The sequence below is a fragment of the Ylistrum balloti genome, unplaced genomic scaffold (assembly GCF_031769215.1).
Source record: "Ylistrum balloti isolate Yb309-2 unplaced genomic scaffold, AGI_CSIRO_Ybal_v1 Utg370226, whole genome shotgun sequence".
Classification (NCBI taxonomy): Eukaryota; Metazoa; Mollusca; class Bivalvia; order Pectinida; family Pectinidae; genus Ylistrum; species Ylistrum balloti.
In genome coordinates this window covers 849,330-864,370 of record NW_026782188.1, presented here as the reverse complement: position 1 = coordinate 864,370, position 15,041 = coordinate 849,330, and the positions used below count along the sequence as shown (strand labels likewise).

The 15,041-nt window shown below is 38.1% G+C and overlaps 1 protein-coding gene across 1 annotated transcript in view; it reads right to left on the bottom strand.

Moving 5' to 3' along the window:
* Positions 1-15,041, bottom strand: part of LOC132551894 (U3 small nucleolar RNA-associated protein 6 homolog) — a 144,275-nt gene that overhangs the window by 41,140 nt on the left and 88,094 nt on the right. The window contains exon 15 of the mRNA XM_060216040.1: positions 12-94. Coding sequence (XP_060072023.1) covers positions 12-94 — 83 coding nt within the window. The remainder of the gene's footprint in view (positions 1-11; positions 95-15,041) is intronic.

Sequence of the window (15,041 nt, the reverse complement as noted above, 5' to 3'; positions counted from 1 at the left end):
TCAATACAAACCCGTTCAGGAAGAGGTGTTTTCTTGGGCAATTTCATTTCAATCAGATCCAGACAAGCTTTCATGTAAAGGTCCCAGATCTCACCTGTAATGTAAAATAATCTGGTCAGATTGATAAAAAAAAACATACATCGCTTCAACAGCATAAAAGCTGAAAAATGATAGCGAAATATATCTATGACACAAATATTTTCAATACAAAATGAAATTAGAGCTGTAATGTATAAACTAGACATACATATGAGGAATACTTAAGGGTCGTCTGAGCTTTAAGTTTGATGTTGTCACTCTCAGGGGTTATCTTATTGTTTCTTGCCTTGAGTTTTGTTGCCATTGAGCTTGATGTAATTGTTTTATTTTTAACACTTATTTAATATCTACATCATACCAAACATCAGTTTTGAATGGTATCATGACAACGTGACACTGTCAAGTAGAGAGTTTTCTCTTATCCATCCTAATTTTGAGCTAGAAGCTTTGTTACAGCTTAAGAAAGTTCTGTTCGGTATGAGATACCTTGTGATGGAAAGGTATCGTTAAACTGGTTGCTTTTCAAGTGTTTGGTGGAAATATTTGTTTATAACGCTATGGTGCTATGGTGTTCACATGGAAACATCACAATTCTTGTTCAAGTAGGCACAGGATATTTTTCATATTCTGTAACTATCTAATTTATGAGGATGAAATAAAACTGAAGAAAACTAATAGATAATAAAAAAAATACCTTTTAAATAAATACACAAGGAAAGTAACATTCATGATCACATGAATTCCATGAAATACATTCCATGTGCTTTAGGTTTTTTGTAAAACCATGTAAACTTTTACCTGTGTAAAAACATTTCATTCTATTTCATTCTATTTCATCATATATATAATAAATCTGCCCACAGGAGTGAGTACAAGGCATTATTGGAAAAAAATCACTGTGGGCAACAACACTAAGACAGTGATCTGTCTACTGATAACTCGGACAGACAAGACGAGATAATTACAGGTTTCCATATCACCTGCTTTCCCAGTAATTACCAGTGATGGCTATCGATTCAACCCATTATTACTGACCAATGAAACTGACAAATTTGGATGACAATTGGTTGTGACGAGGGTCAAACACACCGTATGACCACTTATATTGATTTCACCCCATACATTGTTCTCCTGGTCAGCTCTCACTCTTGATTGTAGTGATGGTCATCTTCTGTTTAGAAATGCTAATTGCTTGGAAATGATTTCTAAGAAATGAAAGGGTACATGACTGTAAGCCATTATAAACCTGAAACACTGCTTGTGATTCCACAGCAGGACAGTATTTAAACTGCTAATGTCCGGTAAGTGTTCAGACTATAGAAATCACCACTATTTCTGTCACAGTCTTTACATGACCTTGTGTAACTAAGGGAGTGTTCAGACTATAAAAATCACCACTATTTCTGTCAGTCTTTACATGACCTTGTGTAACTAAGGGAGTGTTCAAACTATAGAAATCACCACTATTTCTACCACAGTCTTTACATGACCTTGTGTAACTAAGGGAGTGTTCAAACTATAGAAATCACCACTATTTCTGTCAGTCTTTACATGACCTTATGTAACTAAGGGCATGTTCAGACTATAGAAATCACCACTATTTCTGTCAGTCTTTACATGACCTTATGTAACTAAGGGCATGTTCAGACTATAGAAATCACCACTATTTCTGTCACAGTCTTTACATGACCTTATGTAACTAAGGGAGTGTTCAAACTATAGAAATCACCACTATTTCTGTCAGTCTTTACATGACCTTATGTAACTAAGGGAGTGTTCAGACTATAGAAATCACCACTATTTCTGTCACAGTCTTTACATGACCTTGTGTAATTAAGGGAGTGCTCAGACTGTAGAAATCACCACTATTTCTGTCAGTCTTTACATGACCTTATGTAATTAAGGGAGTGTTCAGACTATAGAAATCACCACTATTTCTGTCAGTCTTTACATGACCTTAAGTAACTAAGGGAGTGTTTAGACTATAGAAATCACCACTATTTCTGTCAGTCTTTACATGACCTTGTGTAACTAAGGGAGTGTTCAGACTGTAGAAATCACCACTATTTCTGTCATAGTCTTTGCATGTCCTTATGTTGCTAAATGAACTTCATACAAACTTTTTAAACTAGCAGTCCTAATTGCCTATTAGAATTCAAGTTTCAGAACTACTTTTTATTCCACAAACAACACTTCATCAAATCAAGATGCAAACAACATAATGTGAAGCGTATGTGACTGGTTATATGTAAAGGACACGTAAATCTGTATACTGCTGACGGAGCTGATAGAAACACAGTCTGCCAGTATGGACAAGAAGCTGTAAACTTCTTACATGACTCCTCTATGGACAAACAGATGGAAATGAACGCAATTTAAATGAAAATTGAATATAAGGATTGAAGTCTGATGAGCAATTATGTAAACTTTCCGTGGAATCAATAAGAATTTGAAGCAAGATTCTGGCATGACTAGATCTTGTGTTTGTGTGACCAGACATTCCCCTACAAGACAGCATCACATATAGTTTCATTATGCAAACTTGCCTCATGGCCAATATGCCAAAAGTGTGATTTGCATGACAGGATTCTTATTACAGTTTTCATCTAAGTGTTTGTGTGTGCCAGTAATTACTCTAGAAGGTTCATCAGACCTTTAGCTGTGTTTAATAGTCCACAGAACAAGCCAGCATCTCAAACTTATATACATTATTTCGTACTCAAAGTATCTCAAATCTGTATCATTAAGTGGTACCAAAATCTTGTAGTAGTACTTCAACAGTCTTTACTCTTTACAACAAATACATACTATACAAAGCATGTCTGTAACTCAAAGACAATAAATACATACTCATTAGTAAGCAACTAGTTACTTTTCCAATACTTTAGATTTCTCATAGATATAAACTGACAATATAGAAATGCTGTTGACTATACAAAATTGAAAAATATTTTCTTGTAATCGAAATAGAAGAAACTAACAATGCAGATAAAAAGTGGAAAATTATCTTAAAAATTGGTATCGCTTTTAACTGTCACTGATACTATTGGTCATTGATAATCCTAGTTACTTTCTCAGCCTCATGAAGTCTAACACTGGAGACTTGTGACAGTCACGTTTTATCATCTCTAAAAACCAAGAGGACAATAAAAAGCATAACCAAATTATTTATGAATGATGTGAAATTTTATACAGGAGAACAATTTGTTTTATTGCAAATGAAGAGTTGAGACTGTCAGATGTATATGTCAAATGATGGGGTATGAAAATTGTAAAGTACAAAAGAAAAAGTCGATACAATATCGCAGCAATCATAAATATAGTTCTATACATGCAAATTCAATAAAACTATAGAAGCATGCAAGAAGATCTCCCAACCAGCTTCTGCAGATGTAGTAAAACAAAACCGACCTGGTAACTGACGCTGGACATATAGTCCCTCTGAGAACAGCCTATCCTACACACTAACTGAGTAGGGGACGGCAGAGCTAGTCTGTCCTGACATGGCACACAGATACCATCACCTATAAAAATCTAAGTCCCAATCCCAGGGCTCACAGCATCATAAAACCACTTGGTTACAACCAAACTACAAAATGTTTTATACCATCAAATACACACAATGAGAAATATAAGTTTTGCTTTTAAAATGGAGGCCAGCTTGATTTCCATTGGGACAATTACAAGCTGGTGTAACTCTGTTTGCTAGAGAGATAGGGCTGGCCCTCAATAGGGCATTCAAAGCACCACACATAAACCAGTTCTTCTGAGACTGCTATCCATAACCATCACGGGAAATTTCCAATTTCTACACGACATTTTTATGCTGAAAACCTGTCGATGATCAGATTGTTACAAAAAATTAAACATCATCTTGTTGTTCGGATGTTAGGAAATAGTCATACCGTTAAATTGAAAGAGAAATTGAATTTCGTGATGCCATGAGAGTATAAAGTCTGACGGTAAAGAAGCCCTCCACACTATTTCACTGAGTCTGCAGCCCATCAACAAGATAGAATGTCTAGGTTGTTTATCAAGTCCGACAGTGAAAGATCATATGACACTATTAAAGGAACATGCATACAATGTCTAGATATCAGAAACCTGATGGACACAACACAGTGTTTCATTCTCCTTCTCTTTCAAAATGTGCAATTGTTTACAGTCAATAGCATAGCAAACAGGCCATTAAGTAGTACAGAATTACAGTTTTATCCTGATACGATCACTATCATGTGTCTTTGCTTTATCAAATTACTGTAACATATAATATTTTTCTCCATATAATTCAATTTGTATCTTATCAAACGATCATATTGAAATTCTTTTAAGGCTTAAGTTACTCCAGGGTTCAATGGGGGATGATTAAGTATATAACAAGGTTCACAAAACCATAGGTTCACAATACAGTTCCCATAATAAACACAGGGTTCACAACACAGTTTCCATAAACACAGGGTTCACAACACAGTTTCCATAAACACAGGGTCCATAACACAGTTCCCATAAACACAGGGTTCATAACACAGTTCACATAAACACAAGGTTCACAATACAGTTCCCATAAACACAGGGTTCATAACACAGTTCCCATAAACACAGGGTTCATAACACAGTTCCCATAAACACAGGGTCCATGATGACCATGGGTTTCCATAACATCGGTCAGGATTTGTGATGCAATAATTCATAAACAGAAAGCTACATCAAAGTCTCTTACGTCTATTCACTGTCTCAAGATTTCTATATAGATACATGTCATCGACAACGGCCAGGAAATCTTACACAAGGGGTTTCTAGGGAGATACAGGTAAAGATTTATGAGCAATTTTTATTGTCACACAGATTTTACTGGAAAATTCTCCATTTCCATGTGTCTGATATAAGTTAGAGGTGTTCAATACTCTTTGGTAGGTTAACATGTTATTTACTTGGTTCTCGTTTGGAGAGTGTGACATTTGGATTTCCTGAGATTAAGATGTTGGACTTCATAAATGAAGCAGATGACACTTTCACTTCCTGAACACCTGGTCTTATCTTATTTGTATTGTTTTTAAAGGTCTGTGTGTAAATCAATCTTTTGTTCATGTTTTTGCTCTCATTTTAACAATTTTGAGTTTAAATAACTATTTTGATGACAATTTTTTTTCTCATTTTCAAAATGAAACGGTTCAAACAAATGCTGGGCTTCATAATGACACGATTCACACAAGTATGATACTTCCTAATGAGTGAGATTTATTATACAACCTGTTCACACACAACCTTCCTACCTTAAACAGTTCTTGTATATCTGATTCAGGTGACCAGCTATTCATGATCAGATGTTGGCTGAAGAGACTAATCAGGATCGGTCTGCTTGTATTGGTCAGTCTAATACACAAGCTAGCCTATCATCCCTGCAGCTGTTGATCTTTATTAATTCCTTTATGCAAAAGACACACATGCTGGACAGCAATATTTGTCATGGGCCTTCAGGTCTCCACAAATAGAACTGTGGGGATTTCTTCAAGACAAAGATTTTTGACAAGACAAATGGCGAGAGCTTATGTGGTCCAATCTCATCAGGATATAGCCCTAGTGAACACTGATGATAGATTGGGGAAGAATAAATCAGGGGCTTATATCTACCTACACACACACAGAGCCCTCACCAATCACAGACCAGTACTTAAAGGTGCTTCAGTGGGTGCACAGTCTGCATCTGTATCTACCTGTACTTTATGTAAAGGAATGCAGACAGACAGTACAGTAAAAGTACAGGTCTAGCCCTAATATGTCACTGATCACTCCTACGGTATTACAACAGGAAGCCAGCAGTAAAGCTGGCTACTAACACTCATCATCTACTTGCCCAATGCCATCCCCAGACAATTTATTCCTAAATCAGACAAAAAACCAAATCATTCTGAAATGACATGTGTTTCACAAGGAGAGAATTGATGTCCGATACAAAACCACAGAGCCATGAGGATAATTGCCTCTTACTTTGGTATATATTTTGTCCTAGTTTCATCAAATCTTTGTTTGAATTAAGATTATGCTGACAGACGGTAATTTTGTTTTTCCTCATTAAATGACATCCTCAATGGACAGGCTTGAATGAATCAATTACAAATGTCCACAAATAATCAACCTTACAACAGAGTCTCTGATAACCCAACACTGATAACCCAACACTGATAACCCAACACTGATAACCCTACAAATCACTGATAACCCAACACTGATAATCCTACAAATCACTGATAACCCTATCAAATGCTGATAACCCTACAAAACACTGATAACCCTACAAAACACTGATAACCCTACAAAACACTGATAACCATACAAAAAACACTGACAACCCTACAAAACGCTGATTAACCTTCAAAACACTGATAACCCTACAAATCACTGACAACTCTACAAATCACTGATAACCCTACAATTGAGTCTCTGATATCCCAACACTGATAACCCTACAAATCACTGATAACCCTACAAAACACTGATAACCTTACAAAACACTCATGACCCAACAAATCACTGATAACCCTACAAAACACTGATAACCCTACAAATTTCTGGTGTCATTAGGGGAAACAAAAGAGCTGGACACATGAGAGAGGTAACAGTCAGCAGTATGAGTGCCTATTAAAGGGAACCCAACTAAAACCATAATCAGTGGCACCTTCAAAGATTTATAGGGAACAAAGCTGAAAGCCATAATGGGTAAAATGAACAAAGATCTCCATGGAACGTCAAACTTTGGTAATCTGAGAGATAAATATTTCTTTTATCTACCTACCAAGTTGCCCCAACACTCATTAATAATTCTCTCATAAGCCAAAATAGATGGAGAATCAATGAGTGTTGACAGTCCCAATGTATACTTCCCAATGTGCTGAAGTGTTCAGGAACATTTCCAAGTCTCTACATAGGGGCATCCCAAGTCTAAGTGGAAATCCAAGACTAGCAATTGGGAAATAATTGTATGATCTGTTTACGAGGATGGCAGCAGTACCCCATATATTGGACAACAGACTTATCCAATCAATATGGCTATAAACTGCATTACTGCCACTTTTAATCCCCAGGTCGGCCATTCTTGACCACATGGTGATCCTTAATCACATGACATTGTGCTATACAACATGGCCAGAGCAATTTGTTGGTGCCTTTTATAGATATGTGTTTTTGTTTTCATGAATATGGAACACATCTAATCCCTCAACTTTATTGCTAGATCTTTTATAACACCATTGCAAGATATTGCCAAGACCATCACCATGGAGGAAGGGATAATGGGCCAAACAGTGCTTGTTGTGGTCACTTGTCCTGAAGACATATGGTGGGATCAACAGGATGTACAATATCAATACTGAGGTCAGAGGTGATCACCATCAATATACCAATAACCAGCCATCCTCATTAAACATAGTGTGGACATTCACATGACTCATGGAGAACAAAGCTCCTAGTCTGGTTTGTGTAGGGAAAAATGGAGTTTATAGTATCAAGGCTGTGAGTCTCTTAAAGTGTGGGGACATTTGTGAGATACTTAAAGGGTACAGACATTCAAGAGATACTGACAGTGTGAGGACATTTGTGAGATAGTGACAGTGTGGAGACATTTGTGAGATACTGACAGTGTGGGGACATTTGTGAGATACTGACAGTGTGGGGACATTTGTGAGATACTGACAGTGTGGGGACATTTGTGAGATAATGACAGTGTGGTGACATTTGTGAGATACTGACAGTGAGGGGACATTTGTGAGATACTGATAGTGTGGAGACATTTGTGAGATAGTGACAGTGTGGAGACATTTGTGAGATAGTGACAGTGTGGAGACATTTGTGAGATACTGACAGTGTGGGGACATTTGTGAGATAGTGACAGTGTGGAGACATTTGTGAGATACTGACAGTGTGGAGACATTTGTGAGATACTGACAGTGTGGAGACATTTGTGAGATAGTGACAGTGTGGAGACATTTGTGAGATACTGACAGTGTGGAGACATTTGTGAGATAGTGACAGTGTGGAGACATTTGTGAGATACTGACAGTGTGGAGACATTTGTGAGATACTGACAGTGTGGAGACATTTGTGAGATACTGACAGTGTGGAGACATTTGTGAGAGACTGACAGTGTGGGGACAATAATGAGATAGAGACAGTTTGGAGATAATCATAAGATATTGAAATCGTTTTTCAATAAAAGGCACAACTTTTAAGGGGTTCATAAGAACAACAAAAACTACCAACAAGTCAGTATAATCACAATCCAATCTCAAATTCAATAAAACTAGGGCAAAATATACACAAAAAAGATTTACACTGAGATTCCTGAAAAAGTACAAGGATAATAAGACCAGGTGTTCTAGAAGAGTTAGTGTCTTCTGCTTTGCTGACGACACATACTATGTAAATCTTGGTCAACCCAAGTAAGTAATGTGACATTCTCAAATGAGAACAAGGTATACAACAACAGAACTAATGGTCAACCCAAGTAAGTAATGTGACATTCTCAAATGAGAACAAGGTATATACAACAACAGAACTAATGGTCAACCCAAGTAAGTAATGTGACATTCTCAAATGAGAACAAGGTATACAACAACAGAACTAATGGTCAACCCAAGTAAGTAATGTGACATTCTCAAATGAGAACAAGGTATATACAACAACAGAACTAATGGTCAACCCAAGTAAGTAATGTGACATTCTCAAATGAGAACAAGGTATATACAACAACAGAACTAATGGTCAACCCAAGTAAGTAATGTGACATTCTCAAATGAGAACAAGGTATATACAACAACAGAACTAATGGTCAACCCAAGTAAGTAATGTGACATTCTCAAATGAGAACAAGGTATATACAACAACAGAACTAATGGTCAACCCAAGTAAGTAATGTGACATTCTCAAATGAGAACAAGGTATATACAACAACAGAACTAATGGGCAGAAAAAATTCTCAAAGAAATTAGGAAACAGATTACCATTTCCATTTTTTCTTCAGAGTATTCTTTTTTTTGATTAATGTATCTATCCTTGAAATTAAAGGAAAACATAGCCTCTTAAACATAACAGCCTTTAAATCATAACACCGGACAGTATGGGGTTTGTGTATGGAACATTGTCAGAATTGGTTTCTTTGAAGCTTACCTGAAGACTGCATACTACCATCTTTAGTCTAAGAAAATATTGCCAAGTTTAACTCTTCAGGACTTTGTCTACCTAAGATTATTACAATGCAATCTTATGCTGATGGCTTTAACCAAGTCTGAAATATTTCCATCAAATACATGAGAAAAATTTCTCAGAAATAATTATTCTCAGACATCAAATTTAGTAAACTTTACCACAGGATGCGGACAAATTTGAGGGTAATGAAATTCACTTTCAACAATTTAGGTATCATACAGCTATTCTGATCCATCAAGACCAATCATTTCTATTACATTTTGACCAGACCACAATGATTTATTTATTTTGACCCACCCCTATTCTGGCCCCCTGTCAGTGTGGATAATGAGATATATAATTTGAAATTTGTCTTTGACCTCCAAAGTTCCTAGAATTTATATATAGATGACAAATGATAAAGTACAATGAAAGATAAAAGTAATTAACAATAAATCCGCTGAGACTTGGTAAATAATAGGTCAGCTGAGACTTGGTAAACAATAGGTCAGCTGAGACTTGGTAAACAATAGGTCAGCTGAGACTCGGTAAACAATAGGTCAGCTGAGACTTGGTAAACAATAGGTCAGCTGAGACTTGGTAAATAATAGGTCAGCTGAGACTCGGTAAACAATAGGTCAGCTGAGACTTGGTAAACAATAGGTCAGCTGAGACTTGGTAAACAATAGGTCAGCTGAGACTTGGTAAACAATAGGTCAGCTGAGACTTGGTAAATAATAGGTCAGCTGAGACTCGGTAAACAATAGGTCAGCTGAGACTCGGTAAACAATAGATCAGCTGAGACTTGGTAAACAATAGGTCAGCTGAGACTTGGTAAACAATAGGTCAGCTGAGACTTGGTAAACAATAGGTCAGCTGAGATTTGGTAAACAATAGGTCAGCTGAGACTTGGTAAACAATAGGTCAGCTGATAAACAACAGGTCAGCTGAGACTTGGTAAACAATAGGTCAGCTGAGACTTGGTAAACAATAGGTCAGCTGATAAACAACAGGTCAGCTGAGACTTGGTAAACAATAGGTCAGCTGAGACTCGGTAAACAATAAGTCAGCTGAGACTTGCTGAGACTTGGTAAACAACAGGTCAGCTGAGACTTGGTAAACAACAGGTCAGCTGAGACTTGGTAAACAATAGGTCAGCTGAGACTTGGTAAACAATAGGTCAGCTGAGATTTGGTAAACAATAAGTCAGCTGAGACTTGCTGAGAATCGGTAAACAACAGGTCAGCTGAGACTCGGTAAACAATAGGTCAGCTGAGACTCGGTAAACAACAGGTCAGCTGAGACTCGGTAAACAACAGGTCAGCTGAGACTCGGTAAACAATAGGTCAGCTGTGACTTGGTAAAGTGGCCATTAAAATGTGCTGAATCTTCAGTACAACACATACATTATTGTCTGATAATACTGAGTTAAAGTTTGATCCTGAACATCTGGGTTGAGATATTTCCACTCGTGAGATTTTTGTGTAAGAGTGATGAGACAGACAGAAGGAGTAAACTGATATTGAGAGGCTATGGTTTGTAAAACTGACATATTGTGTCAGGAGAATCAATAAGATCAGTCTAATGGTTTTATTGATAGATTGTGAACCTTCACCAATCTCTATCCTACACCTCTAAACAAATAACCAGTCCAATTAAGTAGATTGTCTTCACCATCACTCTGTCTACGATCCTTCAGTTTCAGTTACTCAATATACTGCTTTCTTCTTCACTCTATATCAATTTCGAGAAATTACTTTATTGTATTTCCAAAGGTTAATTATGCAGCTCATATGAAAACATGTTTCCAACAAAGGGTGTGAAAGGATGACACAAGTTAACTCATGTCTGCTGAAGACAGTAGGCTCTCAGAACACTGAACACAATCCATCCGTCAGACCCAACAAGACTGATGGGGATGTCTAGGACAGATATACCACACAAGGACTGAGTGGTCAGGGTGATGGGGGGATGTCTAGGACAGACATTCCCCACAAGGACTGAGTGGTAAGAGTGATGGGGATGTCTAGGACAGACATTCCCCACAAGGACTGAGTGGTAAGAGTGATGGGGATGTCTAGGACAGATATACCCCACAAGGACTGAGTAGTCAAGGTGATGGGGGGATGTCTAGGACAGATATACCCCACAAGGACTGAGTGGTCAGGGTGATGGGCATGTCTAGGACAGATATACCACACAAGGACTGAGTGGTCAGGGTGATGGGGGGATGTCTAGGACAGATATACCACACAAGGACTGAGTGGTCAGGGTGATGGGGATGTCTAGGACAGATATACCACACAAGGACTGAGTGGTCAGAGTGATGGGGATGTCTAGGACAGATATACCCCACAAGGACTGAGTAGTCAGGGTGATGGGGGTGTCTAGGACAGATATACCACACAAGGACTAAGTGGTCAGGGTGATGGGGGTGTCTAGGACAGATATACCACACAAGGACTGAGTGGTCAGGGTGATGGGGATGTCTAGGACAGATATACCACACAAGGACTGAGTGGTCAGGGTGATGGGGATGTCTAGGACAGATATACCACACAAGGACTGAGTAGTCAGGGTGATGGGGATGTCTAGGACAGATATACCACACAAGGACTAAGTGGTCATGGTGATGGGGGGGATGTCTAGGACAGATATACCACACAAGGACTGAGTGGTCAGGGTGATGGGGATGTCTAGGACAGATATACTACACAAGGACTGAGTGGTCAAGGTGATGGGGATGTCTAGGACAGATATACCCCACAAGGACTGAGTGGTCAGAGTGATGGGGATGTCTAGGACAGATATACCCCACAAGGACTGAGTAGTCAGAGTGATGGGGATGTCTAGGACAGATATACCACACAAGGACTGAGTGGTCAGGGTGATGGGGGGATGTCTAGGACAGATATACCACACAAGGACTGAGTGGTCAGGGTGATGGGGGGATGTCTAGGACAGATATACCACACAAGGACTGAGTGGTCAGGGTGATGGGGATGTCTAGGACAGATATACCCCACAAGGACTGAGTGGTCAGTGTTGGGGGAGATGTCTAGGACAGATATACCCCACAAGGACTGAGTGGTCAGGGTGATGGGCATGTCTAGGACAGATATACCACACAAGGACTGAGTGGTCAGGGTGATGGGGGGATGTCTAGGACAGATATACCACACAAGGACTGAGTGGTCAGGGTGATGGGGATGTCTAGGACAGATATACTACACAAGGACTGAGTGGTCAGGGTGATGGGGATGTCTAGGACAGATATACCACACAAGGACTAAGTGGTCAGGGTGATGGGGGTGTCTAGGACAGATATACCACACAAGGACTAAGTGGTAAGAGTGATGGGGATGTCTAGGACAGACATTCCCCACAAGGACTAAGTGGTCAGTGTTGGGGGAGATGTCTAGGACAGATATACCCCACAAAGACTGAGTGGTCAGGGTGATGGGGATGTCTAGGACAGATATACCCCACAAGGACTGAGTGGTCAGAGTGATGTTGATGTCTAGGACAGATATACCCCACAAGGACTGAGTGGTCAGTGTTGGGGGAGATGTCTAGGACAGATATACCCCACAAGGACTGAGTGGTCAAAGTGATGGGGATGTCTTGGACAGATATACCCCACAAGGACTGAGTGGTCAGTGTTGGGGGAGATGTCTAGGACAGATATACCCCACAAGGACTGAGTGGTCAGGGTGATGGGGATGTCTAGGACTGATATACCCTCCAGAGACTGGGTTGCCAGACAAGTTGACTAATTATAATAGTAAGGACAGACATTTATTGTAAATTGTCTTCTATCATTGTATTTGGTTTTCTAGATAATTTTATTTGCTGGAACACTCAGCTCATTCAACCGATATTTTGAAATTGAAATATGTTGACAGATATATTGTAAATGTGAGGACTACAGGTGATAGATGCAGGTGTATTATTACAGGTATATCCCTTGACATGATGATAATCATATTGTGTCATAAAGTAATGTCACTTCACATAGCTGGTAAATGTTTAAACCCAATCAATTAACTGGTTTTACGGACACAGGCACTCTTCCAGGTAAAGAGATAACATAATTGACTCTAGTCAACTGGAAACGTACGAAAGGTAAAAAAAATGTCACACACAATCTGCTGCAAACAGGTGATTAATTCTATAATAAAGTGTGTATGAGGGAGTAATTATCTGGACTAAGGGTTTTGTTTTCTGGTATGGATATCTGGTCACAGTGAGCAGGTGAAAACACTCTAATCAAGGCCAACATCTCATTTTGGTCAATTAACCTTCAATGCCGTTCTAACCAGCAGTGAACTCAACAGGGTTATCCCAATGTTTGTATACTTCTGCCCGATCTACTATCCCTCAAACATGAAATATCTGTTAGAAATCTACACCTACAGTGGTGACAGGATACAGAATACACACAAACAATGCAGCCCTTACCTTAGAATACAAAACATATACATCTTTCTCTAAATGTTTACCTGTTGTTTAGACACGACACTATCAGTAATTATACATTATAATACCAGATTGTTTAGACACGACACTATCAGTAGTTATACATTATAATACCAGACTGTTTAGCCACGACACTATCAGTAGTTATACATTATAATACCAGACTGTTTAGACACGACACTATCAGTAGTTATACATTATAATACCAGATTGTTTAGCCACGACACTATCAGTAGTTATACATTATAATACCTGTTGTTTAGACACGACACTATCAGTAGTTATACATTATAATACCAGACTGTTTAGACACGACACTATCAGTAATTATACATAATAATACCAGATTGTTTAGACACGACACTATCAGTAGTTATACATTATAATACCAGATTGTTTAGACACGACACTATCAGTAGTTATACATTATAATACCAGATTGTTTAGCCACGACACTATCAGTAGTTATACATTATAATACCAGACTGTTTAGACACGACACTATCAGTAATTATACATAATAATACCAGATTGTTTAGACACGACACTATCAGTAGTTATACATTATAATACCAGATTGTTTAGACACGACACTATCAGTAGTTATACATTATAATACCAGATTGTTTAGCCACGACACTATCAGTAGTTATACATTATAATACCAGACTGTTTAGACACGACACTATCAGTAATTATACATAATAATACCAGACTGTTTAGACACGACACTATCAGTAGTTATACATTATAATACCAGACTGTTTACCCACGACACTATCAGTAGTTATACATTATAATACCAGATTGTATAGCCGCGACACTATCAGTAGTTATACATTATAATACCAGATTGTTCAGACACGACACTATCAGTAGTTATACATTATAATACCAGACTGTTTAGACACGACACTATCAGTAGTTATACATTATAATACCAGATTGTTTAGACACGACACTATCAGTAGTTATACATTATAATACCAGACTGTTTAGACACGACACTATCAGTAGTTATACATTATAATACCAGACTGTTTAGACACGACACTATCAGTAGTTATACATTATAATACCAGACTGTTTAGACACGACACTATCAGTAGTTATACATTATAATACCAGATTGTTTAGCCACGACACTATCAGTAGTTATACATTATAATACCAGATTGTATAGCCACGACACTATCAGTAGTTATACATTATAATACCAGATTGTATAGACACGACACTATCAGTAGTTATACATTATAATACCTATTGTTTAGCCACGACACTATCAGTAGTTATACATTATAATACCAGATTGTATAGCCACGACACTATCAGTAATTATA